The following is a 21726-nucleotide window of genomic DNA, read 5'->3' as shown; positions in this document are numbered from 1 at the left end:
AAAGAGGAAGAAAGAAAGAAGGAGTGAAAGGGTGAGAGAGAGAAGAAGAAAAGGGAAAAGAGAAAAAGAGGGATGGAAGGGAAAGGGAGAGGGAAAAACACTGCATGTGGGGTTGGAGGAAAGGTAGAGGGGGGAAACAATTTTCTAGATCCTATAGAGAGCTAAAGAAGAAATGGTTCTTGGCTTATTTCCTCTAAGATCCTAAACAATTTAACTTTTTTCTGAGAATCCATTTCCCCACTGAGGGGTTTAACTAAATGACTGTTAGGGTTTGTTCCAGCTCTGATCTGTGATTATGACTCTAAGATGCTTATAAAATAACTTGGAGGAAAAAAAATTACATGTGCATAAAATGGACATGCAAACATAAAGGAATTCATAGGATCTGAAGGGACCTCAACTCTTTAGTTCAGGGTGGGAGGTGCCTGAAACTAGAATTTCTTCCCTAAAGTGCCTGATTAATCTAAATGATTAACAATTACAGCTCATATTTATATAAAATCCCAAAACACTTTCCTCATTACAACTGTAAGGTAAATAATATAAATGTTAGTTTCATTCTATGTATGAGAAAACTAAGTCTCAGGTGGGTAAGAGGACTTGCCTCAGGTCATACAATGACAAGGAGCCTGCAGAACTCATTCCCAGGTTTCTTGGTTCCATAGCCTAGGTGTCTTTCCATTATACCACTACATATGGCTGAGGGTGATAAACTTAAGACCAAAGGTGGCCAGCTCTAATTAGAAAAACACTTTCTTCCAAACCAGAACTCTGGTAAGGGTCCTAGAACTCTGAATTTCTGTAGCTGAGCAGAATAAGTCTAATCCATACTAACAGCAACTCTTCATATAAAAATGTCTTATTTTATCTTGAGTTTTACTGAACACAGTCACATACTCTTGCTCTTGGAAGCTCTTTTTGTCTCTCTCCCCCCTCCTCCTAAAATTCTCTCTCCTTTCTCTCTTTCTCCCCCCTCCCAATAAAAACACTACATCTTGTCTTTTCTAGTCTAAACATTCCCAGTTTCCACAACTGTTCTTCATATGAAAATGAAACAATAAGCATTTGCTAAGACCTTACTATCTATTTACACACCAGGCATTCTGCTAAACACTGGGGAAACAGAGGATGAACAAAAGAAGGGATTCTTTTAAAAAGCTCATAATTGAAACAGAGAACTCAAAATAGAATTAAGGGTGGTATGATAGGTAAAGTGCTAGACTTAATAGAAAGAACCCAATTCAAATCTTCCTTACACTAAGCTATATGACTCTAGGCAAGTCTCTTCCTCTATGATTTGGTTTCCTCAACTGTAAAATAAGGGAGTGGGATTTCATGGCCTTCAAGGACCCTTCCTGTTCTAAATATAATCTTATGAATGTGTATATCTTTATTGTACAGGGGGTCCCAAAAATCTTATTGCATTTTTCTGTTGAATCAAGATAGGTCCTTAAATCGATAGAGTGGGAACACTGAAGCAGAAACATTTTTAGAGATCATTTATTCTGGCCAATATATCTGTTAGGAAGGGTTTGTTATTTGTCTGTTAGGGAAGGAACAAAAATAAAAGCCTGTTAACTGGGAAAAAAATTTTTTTAATAGAATTTAGTCTTAAAAAAATTATTTAGTCCAGGGGGTACTGTCCAAGTTAAGTATTTTGATAATTGTATTTCAAGATAATTGGTTTCCTTTTCAGCTAGCTCGCTTTTATGTACTATTATCCCTATTAGAAGAGGCCAGAACTGTTTTTTTTTTTTGTTTGTTTGTTTGTTTGCTTTTGGATTGACAGCTAGGAGACCGGATGGGCTTAAGAGGCATAAAGTTCTGCGTTCAAATACTAACTTCAAACAAGTATTGGCTTTGTGATCCGGGTCCTGGCTCTTAAATTTTCTCAGCCTCAGTTTCCTCCTCTGCAAAATGGGAATAAAGATAGCTCCTCCCTCCCTGTGATACCTATAAAGCTTTGAGCACAGCACCTGCCACACAGTAGTTTTTTTTTGGCACATAGTAGGCTCTTAATAAACGCTTGCTAATTTGATTTGAAATCATATGCATTCTTATGCGTTGTAAAACGTGGGCTGCCTTTTGACTTTTTTGTTTTTCTCTTAGCGCCAGCGTTTAACACGATGCTTAATAAATGCGTTTTAGTAAGATGCTAAAAAAAAAAGTAAAAGTAAGATGCTAAAAGAGGTCAATTCCGCCCCCCCCCCAAAAAAAAAAGTAAAGAAAAAAAAAAGGTCTAGTCCAAGTCGCCCCTTGCTCAGCTTAGAAAATGAGCATCAGAGAGGTTGGGAGATGCTCCTAAGGTCACACAACAACAGAAAGACAGAGGCGCAATTCGCACTCAGGTTCTCAGAGTCTACCTCCCATCTCCGTCGGGAGAGGTCACTAGGAATAGGGGCGCGTGATGCCGGGGGTCTCCCATCAAGCAGGAACTCCAGCCCCGACTCGGGAGGGAGAGGCTCGGTAGCAAGGAGGAATCCACGCGCGGAACTTGAAGCTCAGGTGTTTGGGGGCCGGATGGGGAGGGGCTCGAGTTCGGGAACGAAACGCGAACTCACCCACAACCTCGCCGCCCGGCCGCCGTAGCACGTCCCCTGAAGCCGAGGCTACTGAAGGAGTCGTCGCGGCCGCCGCGGGAGCTGGCTGGAATAAGCCGCTGACGCCGACGCCGACGCCGACGCCGTACTCTGACGTCACGAAGTCCTGGCAGCCACTCTCGAGCCGGCACCGGGAAATCTCGCGCTACCGGAAGCCGGAAGTGGGGCTCGGGCGCTTTGCCCCGGTTTCCATGGCGGTGTTGGGGCGGCCCCATTGGAAGCGTCTCGGGGCTTGCTGGGGTTGGTGGGGCGGTCGGGTCGCAGCCCCTCAAGCGCGGCCGCCGCGGTGGAGGCTCAAGAGCACCAATCCGTTTGCCCGAGAGCAGGAGCAGGAATGGCGGCGGCGGAATCGCACGGTGCTCACGTACATGGCTGCGGCCGCCGTGGGCATGATCGGGGCCTCCTACGCCGCCGTGCCCCTCTACCGCCTTTACTGCCAGGTAGGAGGGCTAAGGGGAGCCCGAGTTCGGAGCGAAAACTGAGGCCCAGAGCCGGGAGGGGCTGGGTCACGCAGCCCGTGAGGGCCCTTGCTAGGAACGATGTCGGCCCCAAGCTCGGCTTCGCACGCGCCTGTGTCCCCGGTCCAGTCATTCCGCCTCTCCGGGCCTCAGCTTCCTCACCTGTAATATGGGGATTCAAAAAACCCAGCACCCACCTCTTTCTGCCTCCTTATCCGGATCTAGTGAGATAACTTCGGCTAAGTGCCTTGTGAATTTTAAAATAGCTGCTAAGTGAATGCAAGCTACAGTTGCTCTGTCCGGAGCCTTTTCTCTGTGTTCCATGTAGCTTGTAATGCTGTTGACCCGCACCTTGCCCTGGAGATTTCCCTTTTGTGACACAGCCCGTTGGACTGTTCGTTCATTCTTTCAGCAAACATTAAGTTCCATTCAAGAGATAGTTAAATGTTTGCTATTTGGCCGTAGGGAGCCCCTGCCCTCAGGAGCTTACAGTCTAACTGAGAGATTAAATTGCAAACAAATATATTTACTGGCTCGGAGCACGTAGTGGGGAGTGGTGTGTGAGAAGACTGGTAAGGTTGTTAGGTTAGATTATGTAGTACAGGGTGTTTGTGTACACAACCTTGTGTGGATCCCTGGGGGACAGGACATTTTGAGAAGACACAGCTGCTGTTCATTAGGCAGCACAAAAGCACAACTGACTTTGGAGACCTGACATTCTCAGGTAATTGCCAGATCTTGTCAATTCTACTTCTACAACGTGTCTTTACAACTCTTCCCTTATCCAACCACTTTCCATTCAGACCTTGCTCAGGTCTCCTCTGGACGGTTAAGATAACCTCTAAACTGACCTGCTTTCTATCTTTGCCTACTTCAACTTATTCTCCCCATTGCTGCCAAGTAATTGTCCTAAAGTGCAGGTCTCAGTGTGTCACCTCCTACTTGATGAACCGCAATATCTCCCTCTCTAGGATCATAACTTTTTTGTTATTTAAAGTTTTTTAAAACATGGTTCCCATCCTGCTTTTCCAATCTGATTACACATTACTCCTCCTATGCGTTTTATGATTTTTTGCTATTCTTCATACAACTAGCCATCTTTTTGCACTGGCTGTTGCCTTTTCCTAGAATACACTGCTTTCTCACCTCCAGTTTTGGGAATCCCTGGGAATTTCCTTTAAGATTCAACTGAGTTGCCATCTTTTACCAACCAGACTGTTCCTGATAGTGCTGCTGTCTCATAACCTTGCTCTTGTATCTGCTTTGTATGTTTTGTAAATACATACATACATACATATATATGTATATGTATGTATGTTCTTTAAAATTAAAACAAGAACTTTTATTCTTTTATATGTGCATACTTCGCTTAGTGCTGGCAACACAATAAATGCTTTTGATTGAATATAATTAGATGGCTCTAGAACTAACTAGAGAGCTAGACCAGAAGGGTCCTTAGGGATGTGACCACTAGAATAAAGCCCCAGATGACCTTTGTTAATCAGTGGTACCTTCTTTGTTAAGTGACCAGAACTGGAAATTAAGGTGTTCAACACTTAAAAAGTAAAATAATTGTACAAATGCAGACATTTCATACTTATCTGTATGAAAATTTCATACACTTATAACAGAAATTTAAATGGTAGGATAGTGTGTTTATGAGTTTTAAAGCAATTAGGACCATTGTTACAGTTGTAATTTAAATGCATTTAAAACTTATTTTTTTAAAATAGTAATTCGCTGCATCATTGGGATTTGATGGAAAGAAATCATGTTTTGGAGCATCAAGACTTGGTTGAAAAATCTATGGTTTTGGAGGGGCAGCTAGGCAGTCTAAAGAACCTGGGTTCAAATCTAGCCCCACACAGTGTAATTCCAGGGTAATCACTTAACCCCATCTGCCTTTCTCCCCCTCCAAAAAAGTACTTAGCTTCTGAGGTAGATCTTTGGCTATAGAGCTTTGTGATTATTCGTTTGTTTTGGCTGTGTTCCATCCACTCTTTGAAACCCCAGTTGGGGTTTTCTTGGTGAAGATACTATAGTAGTTTGCCATTTCCCTCTCCAGCTCATTTTACAGATGAGAAAATTGAGATGAGCAGGATTAAATGACTTGCTTGGGGTCTCACAGCTAATAAATATCTGAGGTTGAATTTGAATTGAGGAAGGCGAGTCTTCCTGACTAGGCCTGGTTTTCTATCCTCACTAATCCAAGTTGATCAGGGATCCTTTAATCCTATAATAATGTTTCAAAGGGACATTTCATGATTATGACATATCTCTATAAAAATGTCTTGTTTTTAATATACTTTGTAATAATTTTTTTCCCCCAGACTACAGGACTCGGTGGGTCACCTGTAGCTGGTCATGCTTCAGACCAGATTGAGACGATGATACCTGTTAAAGATCGAATTGTTAAAGTCACCTTTAATGCAGATGTGCATGCAAGTCTCCAATGGAATTTTAGGCCTCAACAAACAGAAATATATGTAAGTGATTGACACATTTAATAGTCTGTGCTAAATGTCAGAAAAAAAAACCGTAAAAGTTTATCTCATTCAAGCTCTAATAATGCAAATGAGTAAGCTAAAGCCCAGAGAGAAGTATTGGAGGGGAGGGGTAGCATTAGAGATAGGACCAGATTCAATAACTTTAATCAAAAATAAATTTTTAATGGTACTTTTAAGTAATTTCAAGTCTTTAGGAAATCACTCATCTAAATATTTTAAAATTATGACTAGTATTAATCACTTTAATGTGTTTTTCTCTTTCATCCCCCCTACTTCCTCTTGATCTCTTTCCTTCCTCTCTCTTATCCCTGCCTAGTTTCTCTCTCTCCATACATTCTTTTCACCATTGCTTCCAAGAACTGAATGTCTCAGTGTTTCAGGATCTGAATTCTAATGAAATTATCATGGTGAGTTTTAATATCACTGCTATAAAATCTTGATTAAAATAACTTAATAGATTGTATATTCTCTTTAATGAATAGTCAAAACTGTTTTTTCCTCCTTTAATTTCAAACTTCACTTAATCTTCCCTCTAAACATTACCTGTCTTTCATTCCTCTTGTTTCTTCCTCCCTGTTTGACCTGTTCATCTGCCTGCAAACATGATCAGTTCTCTATGTCCTAGCTCCTTAATCTTTGCTTGATATGTCTATTCCAACTAGATACTCTCATCTTCTCTCCCCCATGACTGCCATCTTGAGAAAGTTTTTACACTTAATGATGCCTCCACTTTGTCATCATCTGCTTTCTTTTCAATACCTATCCTCCTTACGTTATGAAATTGCTCTCCAAAAGGTCACAACCTTTTGGTCAACAACCTTTTTAAAATTCCCACCCAGTGACCTTTCTTGCAGCATTTGATACCATTGACTACTTCCTTTTGGATATTTTTGTTACTCTTGGCTTCAAAGTCAATACAGTCTCTTGATATTTCTCTTATTCCTCCTTTCAGTTCTCTCATTTATGGGCTCCTTGCACTTTTTCCTTTCCCTTCTTAAAAGTTGTATCTCTAACATTCTGATATATGAGCTATATGATTAGGCTTGTTAGTGATCTGGCGAGCATGCTATACTAGTATTATTTAATATTGAGAAGATAAAATTTAAGGATGATGATACACTCAATATCACAACTAAAAGTTCATTACTCTGTCTATTCTCTTTATCTTCAGTGATTCATTCATTCCCTAATGTGTTTCAGAGCTTTTCTTTTGTCCCCCAAACTCTTATTCAGTTAAATAGAAGCTAGCCTAAATTTTCTCAGGAGATTGAGGGCATCTTGCTTTAGCTTCTTCAGGTTCCTCTCCTCCATTCTTCAATTCTTGTTGGAATATCACCTTTTTTAAAAGCTTAGATAATGGAGGTATCACTTTTTCACTAAGCCTTATATATAGGTTCTTGATCCTTTTCATTCCAAGCTTCTGTTTCTGAAGACAGTTCCTCTTTTTTCAGGGCATCTTTAATCTTACCTTTTTTTTCACACCTTTCTATTGCTTTCCAAATCTGCTCAGATACCTAATATCCTTTTTTTTAAAAATGCTCCTTCTAGTTTATCCAGGCACTGGCCCATGTTTGTTTATTTAATGTTTAATTGTATTTTATTTTCCAAAATACATGCAGAGGTTTTCTACATTCATCTTCACAAAACCTTATTTCCAAATTTTTCTCCCTTTCCTGCTCCCCCGCCCCCAAGAGAGTAAGCAGTCTGATAGAGGTTAAATTCATGTAATTCTTTTAAACATTTCCATATTTGTCATGCTGAGGGAAAAAAAAAAACTCAGATCAAAAGAAAAACAGCATGAGAGGGGGGAAAAAAACAAGCAAATAACAAAAAAGTGAAAATACTCTTCTTTGATCCACAATCAATCTTCAGAGTTCTCTCTCTAGATGTGGATGGCATTTTCAGACATCACAAATCTATTAGAACTGACTGGCCCATCTTTATCTGCAGATGCCTTCATTTCGTCATTATTCCATTTTCTCAGCTCTTTGAAATCCAGCTTCTAAATTCATTCTGCTGAAATTATTCTCTCACCAATGTCCTCAGAGTCCCTGAAGTTATACTGGCTTTTTTCCTCCAAGTCCTCTTCCTCTTTGACCTCTCTGCTGTTTCTAACACGATTGATTACTCCTGTTTGCTGAATAGTTTTTCTCTTGCCTTGGTTTGAGAGTCTTCTTTCCCATATGACCATTCCTTCACCAGCTTGTCTACTTCCTGCTTTCTTATTGCTTATATTTCCTAAGGGTGTGCCTTTGATCTTCATCTCTATTTATAGTCTTTCCTTTGGCAATCTTGTTCATTCCAACTCTATGCAGAAAACCTCTAAATCTAAATCTAAAGCTAGAAAACCTAGCTTTGTTTTCTGAGTTCTAGTCATATATTTCTAGCTGCCTTCAAGAATACTTGTACTTGGATATCCCACTGAAATATGTGTCCTTCCTTTTGGACAGAGCCTTTGACTCTGCTTTACCTTTTTAGTTTGTCTACTCTTGTTCCATCAGGTGATAAACTTGTATTGCTTTTTTTCCATTTTAGCCTGAGTTCCAGAGGCAGTATACTTTAGGAACTAGGGCATTAGAGTCAAGGGAAGTATGTGTGAATCCTACTTTGGGTTACGTTAAGATAGCTCGTTTATAAAATAGGCATAATGCTTATAGTTTCTTATGGAGTTGTTATAAGGATAAAATGAGTTATTGCATTTAAATACTTTTTGAACTGTTAAGTACAATAAAAATGTCAGTAATTATTCTAGTAAAAGTGGTCTACCCTGTCTTTTGTGCTTGGTCACCATTCTATTTCTTTACCTGTTGAATTCCTGTCCACCTCAAAATATTGGCCTCAGTTTTCCTGGTTGGAAACAGCATCTGCTCTTATGTAGCTTTTTTTTTTTCTTTTTTGTGGCAAATCTACTTCATTTGTGCCGTAGTTACTTGTGGTAGTTATTTACCTACTGTATTATAAACTTCTGAACCCTGTCTAATCCAAACTTATGTTTCCTACTACCTAGCCCAGTGCCCTAAAGGCCCTGTGTTATCCAAACTTAAGCTTCCTACTACCTAGCGCAGTGCTCTAAAGACATATGTACTTAATCTTGAATGAATATACAAATGAATGATTCATCGGAGATCAATAGGGAAAAATTAAGAAGTAGATTATTTTGGTCCAATGTGAGGAAAAACTTTTAATAGAGCTGGCCAAAATTGAGATTGTCTTTCTCAGAAGGTAGAAAATTCTCCAGTGTAGGAGCTCTTTAGGTAAAGGCTATATAGCTGTTTGGCATGATCCTTGTAGAAGAGGTTCATGCTCAGGTAAACCTTCTAGCTTTAAATTAAATCTTGGAAGTTTTCCTGAATCTTCCCTAAATAGCAATAATCTTCCTTCCACACATAGACCTTTAGAAAATAATCCTTTTTTTTTTTTTTAAATCTCTCAAATAAGCTTATTTTGTGTTATTTTTCTATTATTTTAATACTTTTTGTGTTTTACTTTTTTTATTTTTGTGTTATTTTCTGGCTTATAAGAGTAGGCACCATTTTACACATAAGACATTTATTGTATGTTGAACTGAACTAGGCTTCCATTTATAGAGTTGTAAGATGTAGAAATTAGACTAATTTTTTTCTTTTGCCTTTCTCAATTGTAAGTCATGTATGTTCTTTGACTTCAGTTAGGTTTATATATACAGTGAGGGGAGTGATTCAATTGATAAGCAATTGAAAGATAAAAAGTTAAATGTAGATAAAGTACATGATTTTTTCTTCAAAACAGGTGGCACCAGGAGAGACTGCATTGGCATTTTACAAAGCTAAGAATCCTACTGACAAACCAGTAATTGGAATATCTACATATAATGTTGTGCCATTTGAAGCTGGACAGTATTTTAATAAAATACAGGTATGCTAAGTAAAAACTCTTCATAAAAAAGATTAAGGTATAGATAGCATAACTGCCATCTCAGTTTATTGTTATCTTTTGGATAACTGAAAAAAGGAACATAATCTTGAAAGCCATACTACTCCAAATATAAGCATAAATTCATTCAAAACTTTGGGGTTTTTTTTCCCCTTTGATTACTTGTCCAAGATTTTCAATGATTAATCCTCTAGAACAGGGTGTCTCTTACTCTCGTGACCCCTTATTACCCAAAAAATTTTTATGTGATTCCAGGTTTATAAGTATATAAAATTGTTATACACAAATCAAACATTCGCTGATAATCATAATTTTATGACCCCCACATTCAGTTACAATATTCCATATGAGGTGGCAATGCAGTTTAAGAAGCTGGGCTCTAGAGCAACTTAAAGCTCTTACAACAAAGGCAAAAAAAAGTGTTTTTTTGCCTAAATAATTTAACAGACTGTAGCTGTATAAAACTAAATTCGGCCAGTAGTCTTAACAAATTTAAAATTTACCAATTCTGTATTGAATTCTAGAATGATAAAGTAATGACAGTAAATTAAAAAATACTGTTTTCAGTGTAAGTCATGAATTCTATAATTGTACAAATAGAAAAGTTAACTATTCTTTCCAATTTCTAGTGCTTTTGTTTTGAAGAACAAAGGCTTAATCCTCAAGAAGAAGTAGATATGCCTGTATTTTTCTTCATTGATCCTGAATTTGCTGAAGATCCAAAAATGGCAAAAGTTGATGTGATCACTCTCTCTTACACGTTTTTCGAAGCAAAAGAAGGACATACATTGCCAGTCCCAGGTTTTAATTGAAATGAAAAGTATCTTTCCTTTGCCCTTTCCTAACTCTTTTGTCTTAGTTTTATAATTTTTTGAGCAATCATGTTCTCAGCTCTTTTTGAAAGAATATTAATAAGGCAAAAATCATAATCACTACATACCTGCAATATTTTCCTCATAAATTACTTTTAATATTTTAGTTTGTATGAGACCATAAGAATGGAGATACTACTGAATAAAACTCTAGGTGCAAATTTCAACTTAAAGTCATATTGTAAAATAGCATTCAAGTTCTTTTTGGGGGGGATGTTTTATCAGAAAAAGAAAAATCCACTCAGTTTCATAAATATGCAATAAATATGGAGCTGATGATTTGCTAAGATCACAAGTAAATACCAAAGCTGCTTTTAAGTATATTAATAGATCATCTCATTCATTTCTTGTTAAAAATGAAGATGTTGAAATCCTAAGAGATGAAATGATTTACTTAGCATATTACATAATAAGTTAGTGGTTAGATCTCAAGTTTTCCACTAGCCAAGTCTTTTCACTCTGTCATTTTGACATACACGATTATGTTCTGTTTTGTTTTTTAATCAGCTTCTGATGTCAGTAACCTTTAAAATCACAGGTCAAATTAAATCAAAAAGAAACCTCCTCAGTCAGTTCAAAAGTGTTGTTCCGTGATATTTTTCCCCAGAGTAGTGCCATATCTGAGAAATGAGAAATATTTTTCTTTTTTTTTTTTTTTATTTTTAACTTCAGGCTTTAAGTGCAGTGGCAGCATATAGGGTAAACTACTAACCTGACAAAACTATTAAAAATAGTCATCACACTATAAGTGAACAGAAGCAAAAGAGTTACAGTTAAATCCAGGACAAAGAATAAATATATGATTTGAATTTTAAGCTTTTAAAATTGTTTTTTCCCCTATTAAAATTCAATTGCTATTTTATATTTGCAATACTTAAAGTATTTTAATAGAGGTTAATTGGCAAGAAAACAATGCCATTGAAAATTAGAAATGAAGTATATTAATATTTCTATTAGATTATCTTTATAGTGAGGGTTCCAAACAGTTGGACATTAACATCTCACTGTATGTATGGTACTATGTGCTTTTTCTTGGCATCAAAAACTCTTTTGTGAAGAGATTATGTTAAGTATTAAATTATTTTTAATATTACTTCCTTTGCCTTCTCCTTTAATATCACTTACCTTACAACACAGATGTGTAATTTCAGTGTATTTACTATGAAGAAAATCTTTGTTTTATAAAAATAATACGTTTTAGAGTAAAAGAAAAGAATATATTTTATTTTAAGGTTAAAAATCATTTAAAAAGGGAACTTTTATACATTTTCCAATGAAAATTACAAACATGAAATGTAAACTACAATAATTAAAGGCAAAAGGCCTAGCTCAAAATGTAAAAGCCAAAAACATTTTCAGAAATGCAAGATTATTTTTACATTCAATTTTAATTAAGTGAAGGCACTTAAACAATATATTTCCTGAATTACAACTCCAGTTTTATAACATTTTATGATTTATTCAAGAAGTAATAAAATAGTTTTCATCTACTGTATCAGAGGAGTATGATGATGATTTTCTCTAAAAAGATCTGCAAAAAAAAGTTAGAATGCTAAATGACTATACTATTTTAAAAACCTTTATTAAAGATAATTTGGGAATGGAATATATCCACAACCCTTAATCCTTTTAGATATGCATTAAACCTCTTTCAGGAATTATGCACATTATCAATTGAATAAATTTATGCAATCTTTTAAAGACTTAAAAAAAAAAAAAGCTCATTACTTTGTGAAGGAGAAAGTTTAACATTTGTGGTGCTCTTTATTTAATAAGGAAATGATCACTGGCCCAAAGTGACTGGGCAGAAACTTTTTATAGAAACATTAAAAAAAACAACAACAGATTTTTCAAATTTATTTTTCAGTTGACTCAAAGTATTATTAAAAATTTTATTCTATTTTGTGATATTAAGTAATAGGTAGAAGGAATGGATGTCAAGAAAACTTCAAATGGGGTCACAAAGAGCTGACCATGACTGAAAACTACTGAACAAAAAAGAAGGAATGGAGCCTGGCCTATGGTATTACTAAACAGCAGAAGCCAGTCAAAGGATTACTAAGTTCTACATAGTAAAGAGTTTATATAATTTACATTGGGGTAGGCTTTTATATGCCATAAGTTTCCCATTAAAAAAAGATTTTTATTGATACTTTTGTGTTTATATCTTTCCCCTTCTAAGAGAGCCTTCTCTTATAACCAAGAACTTAACTGTCTTTTGTTTAATCATCTCAGAAACCATTCTTGTACCTCTTGTATATTGTCTCTGATCATCTGACATTGCCATTGGATTATATATATGTGTACATAATACTGATATTAATATGTATTAATATCAACATTAATGATCAAAATGCATATTAACGTCAGATAACATTAACATACAGATGTTAATATGTACTAACAAATGTAAATTACTACACTTCTGGTTAGATAGTAGTAATTTGTTGCAAATGTAGCCAAGTTCTCACTTCAGTTACTGAAATGACAATATCTCAGTCCCTGATTTGAGAGATTAAGCAAAGTAACATTAATTGTGTGCTATTGACACATTTATCTAAAAAATTATCCCCATTTTACAGATGAGGAAACTGAGGCATGTATCAGGTGATCAGCCCAAGGTCACACAACCAGGCTGGATTTGAGGTTAGGTCTTTTCTGAATCCAGGCCCAGCACACTATACAATGACCCACTTAGCTGTCCAAGTTATTTATACTATATATTATTAAAGGAAGGTAACACTATCCCAAATTGAAATATTTACCTTTCAGCCGTTTGTATGATTCTGAATTGGCTTATGGCATTTAGCATCAATCTCTTCATAAATTGCTCTGGAAAAAAAAAAAGCCATATTTTTTTCAATCTCACTTTACTAACTGAAAAAAGAAAACTATTGGTATAACAAACAGAAATTTATTTATTTTAATCTTCATAATGAAATGTGTGCAAGAGTTAATCTTTAAAATTATAAATCTCAGAGGCTAAAATTAGCTGCTTAAATTGACTACCTTATTTGTGTGATTTTAAAATAGGATATGAAGGCTATAAAATTAAATATCTACTTGTTACCAGTTTTAAGCTAGGTAGAACATACCTGATTTTAAAACTATTTTTCCTTTTTATAAAGATTTCTTCTCCAACTTATGGAATTTATATTTAGTCATTTTCCCTTACATATTTACATACTTAAATATTATTTGACATGTTAATGTTTTAATGGGGATACTTTTTTTTGTCATGGGACCCCTCACTTTGGCAGCCTAATGAAATCTATGGATGTCCTTTAAGAATGTTCTTAAATACACAAAATATAGAGGATTACAAAGGAAAAATCAATTACATTGAATATTTAAACCAAGTAAATCTGCTAGCAGTGATTTTATCTGCTAGCAGTGATTTCATCTATGCCGCTTTTAATTCTGTATTTGTCTTTCATCCATTACATGGCCACGTCTCATTATAATAAAACACCAAATTAACTTCATACTTCTATATGAAAGGTCTTTGTTTGGTAATGGGTCACCAGGAAGTATATTTTTTTAAAGGTTTGTAACTCAAAAGTTTAAATCTCAAAAACATCATTTTAATCATTTTTGTTGAGAAATTATGAGTTTACTCCCATCTAATCAGAAAATTAAATACTCCTTCTTCCTCCAGTCATACCAGTTAAAGCTGTTCCATGAATTACTCATCTAATAGTACTGCACTATGTGAGTAGACTAAAAGTTTTAAAATATTCATGACCTCTTAGGAATAAGAAAAAAGCACAGACCCTAAAAAAACCAAAGTACTTTTTCCATTTTGGAAACATCTTTTAATTAAACTTTACCTAAGGCTATCATACTATCATTGCTATAAATTCCTTTAAAAGTACCCTTTCTCAGGCAAATTCTTTAAAGGCATAATTCTTTAAAGGCATGTATCAATAAGTCCATTAATGCACACTTCACTTCGTTACTTTAAAAAATAATTAGGGATTGCAATTAAGTTACGGGGTTGAGAATGCCATAAACATTAAATCTCAAATAGCTTCTAAAAGAGGTGATAAGTCTTTAAATTATACCATCAATTTTCACCAAGATTCTAAGCAAAATTAAATCTATCACTAAGTCTCTTTGTCTAATCTTGTTAAAGGGAAGAGAGACACAATAAATGATTTCTAGAATAACTTACTCTGTAGTGGCACCTGGAGCGAAAGGGTCAAATTCCATAACCTCATAGTAATTGGGTGGCGAAAGATCATTCCTTGCTAATAGATTTAGGAAACAAAGGGAAAAAAACACAAACTATATTTTGTAATAGAGTTGGATAAGCGTTTTTATATTTTAAAACCACCAAAATGAACCAATTCTAACATGGCATTGATAATTACAGATATCCTATGCAGTGCAATCAAAACAATCAATCAAATTTCATACATCAAAATAATCTATTAGAATTTGTCACAGTGGGATTTGATATGCATTATAAAGTTAAGTCTCTTGTAGCTTGAGAAGAATGTGGAATTTTAAAATTACCAATTGAAGGAGATACAGTTGTTAGCCATATATTTTCCTTTTTTTAAATTTTTGTCTGAGGCAATTGGGGTGAAATGACTTGCCCAGAGTCACCCAGCTCGGAAGTGTTAAATATCTGAGACCAGATCTGAAACTCAGGTCCTTCTGACTTCAGAGCTGGTTTTCTATCCACTGTGCCACCTAGCTGCCCCATCATACATTTTCTTAATATTTTAGGTTCTCTCTGCTCAAAACTCAGTTAATCAGTCCAGAATGATCCATTTGAAATGCAAATTTTAAAGTGTCAATTACCTTGTTGATTGTTGGTTGAAGCTGGGGGCCTGTAGCTTGAAGGTCCTGCATGGCCAGCCTGAAGATTTGCTGGCTGCATCATGATTGGATTTAAATGGGTTAACACCTAAAGAAGATAGGATAAGTAGACAAACTAAAATATCAATAAAGAACAAAATGTGATGGGTCAAGATTCTGATGTAATTTTTAATTTATTACAAGTTAGATATTTTTATTACTAGGTTTCTATGAACTGTCAACCAGTTTAGTAATTTTTAATTGGCTCCTCTTTGCAGATAGTAACCATCTTCACTACTTATGGCTGCTCTCTGTTATCAAGTTATACTCAAGTCAAATCAGACCAGTTGTCTGATTTGAGGGGAAAAAAGGAAGGAGAAAACAGATTACATAGTAGTATGGTAAAATGTTTTTGATTGAAACAATTGCTCTTAGTTTGAGACTTAAATTAAAACAGTATGGTCTCTGGTGAAAGATGTTATATCTTCCAACCTCCTAGACTTGCCTCTTTTTTCTCAAAAGAAAAAAGAATTGCAAGAGAAAAAGAACTGAAATGGGCAGGTCCACATGTTGGCTAACACATTTTTCTCAATAACTTGATAGGTGTGTGTGTGTGAGAGAGATCGTGTGTATGTATATCTATCCTCCCCCTTCTCCCTTCCCCAAACATTTGACCAGGAGGCAGTGTTAAATTGCTTGGACCTGAACCTGAACACTTGGCCCAGAAATCTAAAAGAATGAAGAAAAAATTTATTAAGCACTTACTGTGTGCAAAGTACTTACATTATCATACAGATGAGCTGAAGAAATGTTTTGATTTGTCCTTTGAGGAAACCTAAGAAGGTGGATTAACAATGCATGACTACCACAGTTAACCCTACAGTTAATTTTTCTAACAAAACGTCCTTTATCAAGCAATCTGCAAGGGCCCTCATCCTATAGTTTCTAGAATACAAAAGTATGTTAAAAATATGATAATCTCTCTTTTCTGGTAGTTTGTAATCTTGCTAGGGAAGGATGACATCTATAAATAATCACAATCTAAAAGAGAATATTGACTAATCCATAAGAGATATACCCCATTATACAAGATTGCTATTCAATAAGCACTAAGGGCTAAATATATCAATATCAGTGCTTTAAGAAAAGTGATGGAGAAAATAAGACCACCTTCCCAATTATCAAAGAGGGCTTTTTACCATATAGATAGCATGAATGTATTAATGTTCCCCATATGCAATCAGGATTACCTCTGAATTCGACCACCTATTATTATAAAAGTCTGAAAATGCTACCAATTTGCAAAAAAAAAAAAAGAACAAACACTGGGGCAAAGCCTTGCCTTGTGGCAGCTGTAACAATCACTTCTAGCAGAGCAGTCTACAAATGCCTAAACAGCTTATATTTGCATAGATTTGTCAGGTTCATGAACTTTCCTAACTAGCTGTAGGTGTTACAAACATCTTTATGGAAATCTAACAGATGAAGAGAGGTGAAGTAATTTGCCCAACATCATGGACACCTTGTATTAGAGAATCCAATTCAGGTCTCTTGACTACAAGGTAAACATTCTTTTTAATGACCACAATGTCTTTACTAAGAACAAAAGTACATTTCAATTTTTCCCTTCCATGTTCAATGGCCCTGGCAGGGGCAATGTCAATAGGTAATCACAGTGTCGTGAGACAATGTGGAAATCAGGTTTATTACAAAGAGAAATGAACATGTATGTGGAACCCAAAGAGTTCACGATTCTTATAGAAGTTTGCATATTTATGACAGTACAACAAGGGGGAAGAGAAAACATAAAGCATATTGTGGAAGGAGAAAGGTGCAGTAAAGGTGGGGGAAAGGACAAAAGCCCTCCTGAGGGGAAGGAGGAAGGCAATGGCAAAAACTATATTTTCATTATTTTCCTCATGAAAATAGGAGAATCTGCTCATTTGCAAAGGACCCCACCTGCATAACCATTTTCCCAGCCTGGCACATTTGGGGAACCAGTCTTGCCTCTCACGGATACATAAAGAATCCAGCTTGGGGTGGAAACAGCAGATTATGTCAGTTGGTTTGTCCTAGACACCTTCAGGGCTTCAGGAATATTCTGGGCCCAGTGTCTCTGGGAAATGTCAACTCAAGACATTCAGGGGACCCCTTAACGGTCCTTAACAATAACTAAAGTCAGCAAACAGTACATTTTGTTGAAACAGATCCAGTTGACTTGCATTCTGTCTTAGCTCTTTAAAGTATTGATTTCAAGAGCCATAGGAAAAATAATTTCTTCAGAGACTTGGTCATCTCACCACTTCTCATTGATCATTAAGGAACCAAACATAAAGAGAGCTAGAGCTTTTTGACCGACATAGAACATACCCTTTACTTCTTAGTGCCTTAATTCAAAGGCAGGCTTAAAGGAATGATGGAAAAAAATGTTTTGTATTTAAAAAAAATATATAAAAGAAGCCAAAGGTCTTTCACACATCTATATATCATGAATATGTCATTTTTTGAAAAGAGGAAGGTTCTCAACACCATTTTTAAAAGTGAGATGAAACAATAGGAAAAAAAAAATGGGATCAGAGAAACAATTTTGTTATTAACTGTACTAGTAAGAACAAAAATTAAAAATTTACATAGTTAAAAGGTAATAATGTTAACATTAAGGCAGTGATTTAAGATACACTATTTTATACATATGAACTTCTCTGACTCCTTTAAAAATTTTGTTTGGAAAGTTATATGGATATCACCACCATCAATTTACAAATAAGAGAATTGAAATTTGGAGGAGCTAAACAGTATGTCCATGACTATATAGTAAGTACTAGATGGGAGATTATTATTAGTTTAATTTTCCCAAGAGTAATGATAAACTATGTTTTTATATATATATATATCTACTTCCCCTTTTTCATAATCAACACAGCTTTTAAAAATAGGTCATATTGGAGCCATTTTAGCTGTATTCAAGTGTCCTCTCATCTTGTGCTTGCATGTTGTCTTGGAATTAGGAAAGACATAAGAATATAATCTCACCAATTCCCACAACAAAGATGCTGTAAGAGCCCAGAAAATATCTTCACCAGAGAGTATATGATTATCTTAGGAAGTGGAGAAATATAGTAATAAGAAACAATAATAGTTTGGGGGGGAAGGAGGAGTAATCTTACTTGCAAAACATAACAGAAGGAAGTAACTGAAGATTATGAGCAATTTACTCCCAAATCTCATTACTGAACATATACTCCATGAAAGTTAAAGAAAGAAAAGTCCTAAACATAAGAAAATATTTCTAGAAGTATTTTTGTGCTGGCAGACAACTAGAAATAAAATATATGCCTACTGACTGAGGAATAGCTAAATAAATTATGGTACAATTCATTATTATACTGGTAAGAAACAAAGAAAAGAAGAAATACAAAGTTACATGAGAAAAGTTGAATGAACTGATGGAAGGCGAAGTATGCAGAATATGAAAAATTGTATGCACAATGACTAGAAGATAAAGAACAATAAAAAAATACAATAAAACAAAGCTGAAGGCTTGTAACTATTATGATCAATTTTGGCTCCAGAGAAGAATAAGAAAATGGAGAGGCTAGGACTTGGGTTTTGGAATATTAATTTGATATCAAATATGTTAGCTAATTTTGCTCAACATTTTTTTCATTATTTAAAAAGGAAGGGTTCTACTTATTTATTGCTATACCAGTCAAACTCCAAAAACTATTTTACTGACCTAAAATAATAACAATATTCATCTGGAAGAACAAAAGGTCAAGAATTTCAAGGGAATTAATGGAAAAAAAAAAAAAAAAAAAGCAAATGAAGGTGGCCTAGTTGTACCAGATCTAAAACAATATTAAAAAGCAGCGGTCATCAAAACTATTTGGTACTGGCTAGACTAGTTGATCAATGGAACAGATTAGGTTCACAAGACAAAATAGTCAATGGCTATGGTAATCTAGGGTTTGACAAGCACAAAGACCTTAGCTTTTGGGAAAAGAATTCACTATTTGACAAAAACTGCTGGGAAAGTTGGAAAGTAGTATGGCAGAAACTAGGCACTGACCCACACCTAACACCAGATACGATCAAAATGAGTTCATAATCTAAATGTAAAGAATGATATTATAAAAAAATTGGAAGAACACAGGATAGTTTAACTCTCAAATCTGTGGAGAAGGAAGGAATTTGTGACCAAAGAAGAACTAGAGATCATTATTGATGACAAAATAGATAATTTTGGTTATATTAAGTTAAAACGTTTTTGTACAATTTTTACAGTCAAAGGTTCTGATAAAGGTCTCATTTCCAAAATATATAGAGTACTGACTCTATAAGAAATCAAGCCATTCTCCAACTGATAAATGGTCAAAGGATAGGAACAGACAATTCTCAGACAAAGAAATTGAAACTTTCTAGCCATATGAAAAGATGCTCCAAGTCATTATTAATCAGAGAAATTCAAATTAAGATAACTCTGAGATACCACTACATACCTATCAGATTGGCTAGGATGATGGGAAAAGACAATGCTGCATGTTGAAGGGGATGTGGGAAAACTGGGACAATGATAAATTATTGGTGGAATTGTGAATATATCCAGCCATTGTGGAGAGCGATTTGAACTATGCTCAAAAGTTATCAAACTGTGCATACCCTTTGATCCAGCAGTGTTACTAGTGGGCTTATATCCCAAAGAGATTTTAAAGAAGGGAAAGGGACCCTTTGGTACCTTAGAACAAACCTTGGAACCTTGGAACAAAAGGTTTTGCAATTGTCAATGCTGAAAAATTACCCATGTATATATCTTGTAAATAAAAAGCTATAAAAAAAAGGTTTTTGTACAAACAAAACTAATGCAGACAAGATTAGAAGGGAAGCAATAAACTGGGAAAACATTTTTACATTCTAAGGTTCTGATAAAGGTCTCATTTCTTAAATATATAGAGAATTAACTCAATTTTATAAGAATTCAAGCCATTCTCCAATTGATAAATAGTCAAAGGATATGAACAATTTTCAGAAGAAATTGAAATGACTTCTAGTCATATAAAAGAGTGCTCCAAATCATTGTTGATCAGAGAAATGCAAATTAAGACATCTGAGATACCAGCACACACCTGTCAGTTTGTCAGTTTGGCTAAGATGACAGGATAAGATGACGAATGGTGGAGGGGATGTGGGAAAACTGGGACACAGCTACATTGTTGGTGGAACTGTGAACGAATTCAATCATTCTGGAGACCACATATGCAAAAATGTTTGTGGTAGCCCTTTTTGTAGTGGCAAGAAACTGGAAATTGAATGGATGCCCATCCGTTGGAGCATGGCTGAGTAAATTATGGTATATGAATGATATGGAATATTATTGTTGTTCAAGAAATGACCAACAGGATGATTTCAGAGAAGCCTGGAGAGACCTACATGAATTGATGCTAAGTGAAATGAGCAGAACCAGAAGATCATTATACACGGCAACAAGAAGACCATACGTTGATCAATTCTGATGGATGTGGCTTTCTTCAACAATGAGATGATTCAAACCAGTTCCAGTTGTTCAATGATGAAGAGAGACATATATACTCAGAGAGAAGACTGTGGGAACTGAGTGTGGACCACAATATAATGTTTTCACTCTTTTTGTTGATTTTTTTTGCATTTTGTTTTCTTTCTCAGTTTTTTTTCCTTCTTGATCTGATTTTTTGGTCAAGATAACAATATAAATGTTTACATATATTGAATTTGACATATATTTTAACATATTTGACATATATGTGCCATCTAGGGGGGTGGGGAGGAGAGAAAAATTTGAAACAGAACATTTTGCAAGGGTCAATGTTGAAAAGTTACCCATGCATATATTTTGTAAATAAAAAGTTTTAATAAAAATAAATAAATAAAAAGGAAGATTTCTTATAGGACTGTGTAGGAAGGGAGAGAGGTAGATCCAGAAAGGATTATGATATTTAAAAAATAACATCAATAAAACTTAAGAAAAATATCTCAAAATGTGAAAGAAAGGGGAAGTCTCTGGAAAATTCAGCAGAGGATCCAACTAGGCCAAAATATTTAAAGAGAATTTATAGATGAATCTGAAGGGATAACAAATAGATGTGAAATGGAGTAGATCTTTTCATACTGCTATAGTAATCTAGTATCATTATTTGTGACCACAGAGCCACCATTACATTTGGATTCTTATTACCTATAATAATTACCTAAATAAGGAAGTAGAAACAACAATCAGGAAAAAGAATTTAAGAAAAATATTGATCTGACTACAGATATACAAGAAGAAATCTGTATTGTTTTGATGCATCTTTCAAGGACAGGAAGTTAGGAAGTTTCAAATAGAATGAAAAAGCACAAATTGCATCATTGCCCCCCCAAAAGGTTATCAAAAAAGAGATCAGCAGCAGCTAACTTGTATGTTGGCTTTTTCACATTCATGAAATCTTTATGAGAATGGGCAATGCATATATTACTATCTCCTTGATAAAAGACTCAGAAACAAATAGGCCAAGATTTGGAAGATGATTATTAGAGGAAGTGTGGGAGAGTGGAAAGC

The 21726-nt window shown here is 35.3% G+C and overlaps 3 protein-coding genes across 9 annotated transcripts in view; 1 reads left to right on the top strand and 2 right to left on the bottom strand.

Annotated features, from left to right (window-relative positions):
* STXBP4 (syntaxin binding protein 4) overlaps window positions 1-2621 on the bottom strand; it is a 217665-nt gene extending 215044 nt beyond the window's left edge. For 2 of the 3 annotated variants that reach the window (XM_031966434.1, XM_031966436.1), the window contains exon 1: window positions 2562-2621. The gene's annotated coding sequence lies outside the window, so the exon portion shown is untranslated. The other variant, XM_031966435.1, reaches the window with a different exon arrangement.
* A 115-nt stretch (window positions 2622-2736) lies between these two features.
* LOC100924752 (cytochrome c oxidase assembly protein COX11, mitochondrial) lies at window positions 2737-11442 on the top strand. Its single transcript, XM_023502159.2, has 4 exons — window positions 2737-3040; window positions 5389-5544; window positions 9334-9459; window positions 10107-11442. The coding sequence occupies exons 1-4, from the start codon at window positions 2792-2794 to the stop codon at window positions 10287-10289; spliced, it is 714 nt and encodes a 237-aa protein (XP_023357927.1). The 5' UTR covers window positions 2737-2791; the 3' UTR covers window positions 10290-11442.
* Window positions 11443-11589: 147 nt separating this feature from the next.
* The window catches only part of TOM1L1 (target of myb1 like 1 membrane trafficking protein), a 56714-nt gene continuing 46577 nt past the window's right edge, over window positions 11590-21726 (bottom strand). For all 5 annotated transcript variants that reach the window (XM_031966437.1, XM_012548078.3, XM_012548076.3 and 2 more), the window contains exons 12-16: window positions 15939-15990; window positions 15159-15264; window positions 14524-14599; window positions 13115-13181; window positions 11590-11880 (exon numbers count right to left, since the gene is read on the bottom strand). In XM_031966437.1, coding sequence (XP_031822297.1) covers window positions 13118-13181; window positions 14524-14599; window positions 15159-15264; window positions 15939-15990 — 298 coding nt within the window. In that variant the 3' untranslated portion in view covers window positions 11590-11880; window positions 13115-13117. The remainder of the gene's footprint in view (window positions 11881-13114; window positions 13182-14523; window positions 14600-15158; window positions 15265-15938; window positions 15991-21726) is intronic.

Source organism: Sarcophilus harrisii, chromosome 4, assembly GCF_902635505.1.
Source record: "Sarcophilus harrisii chromosome 4, mSarHar1.11, whole genome shotgun sequence".
Classification (NCBI taxonomy): Eukaryota; Metazoa; Chordata; class Mammalia; order Dasyuromorphia; family Dasyuridae; genus Sarcophilus; species Sarcophilus harrisii.
The sequence above is the reverse complement of the archived record's forward strand: the minus strand, read 5'-3'. Positions and strand labels throughout refer to the sequence as shown.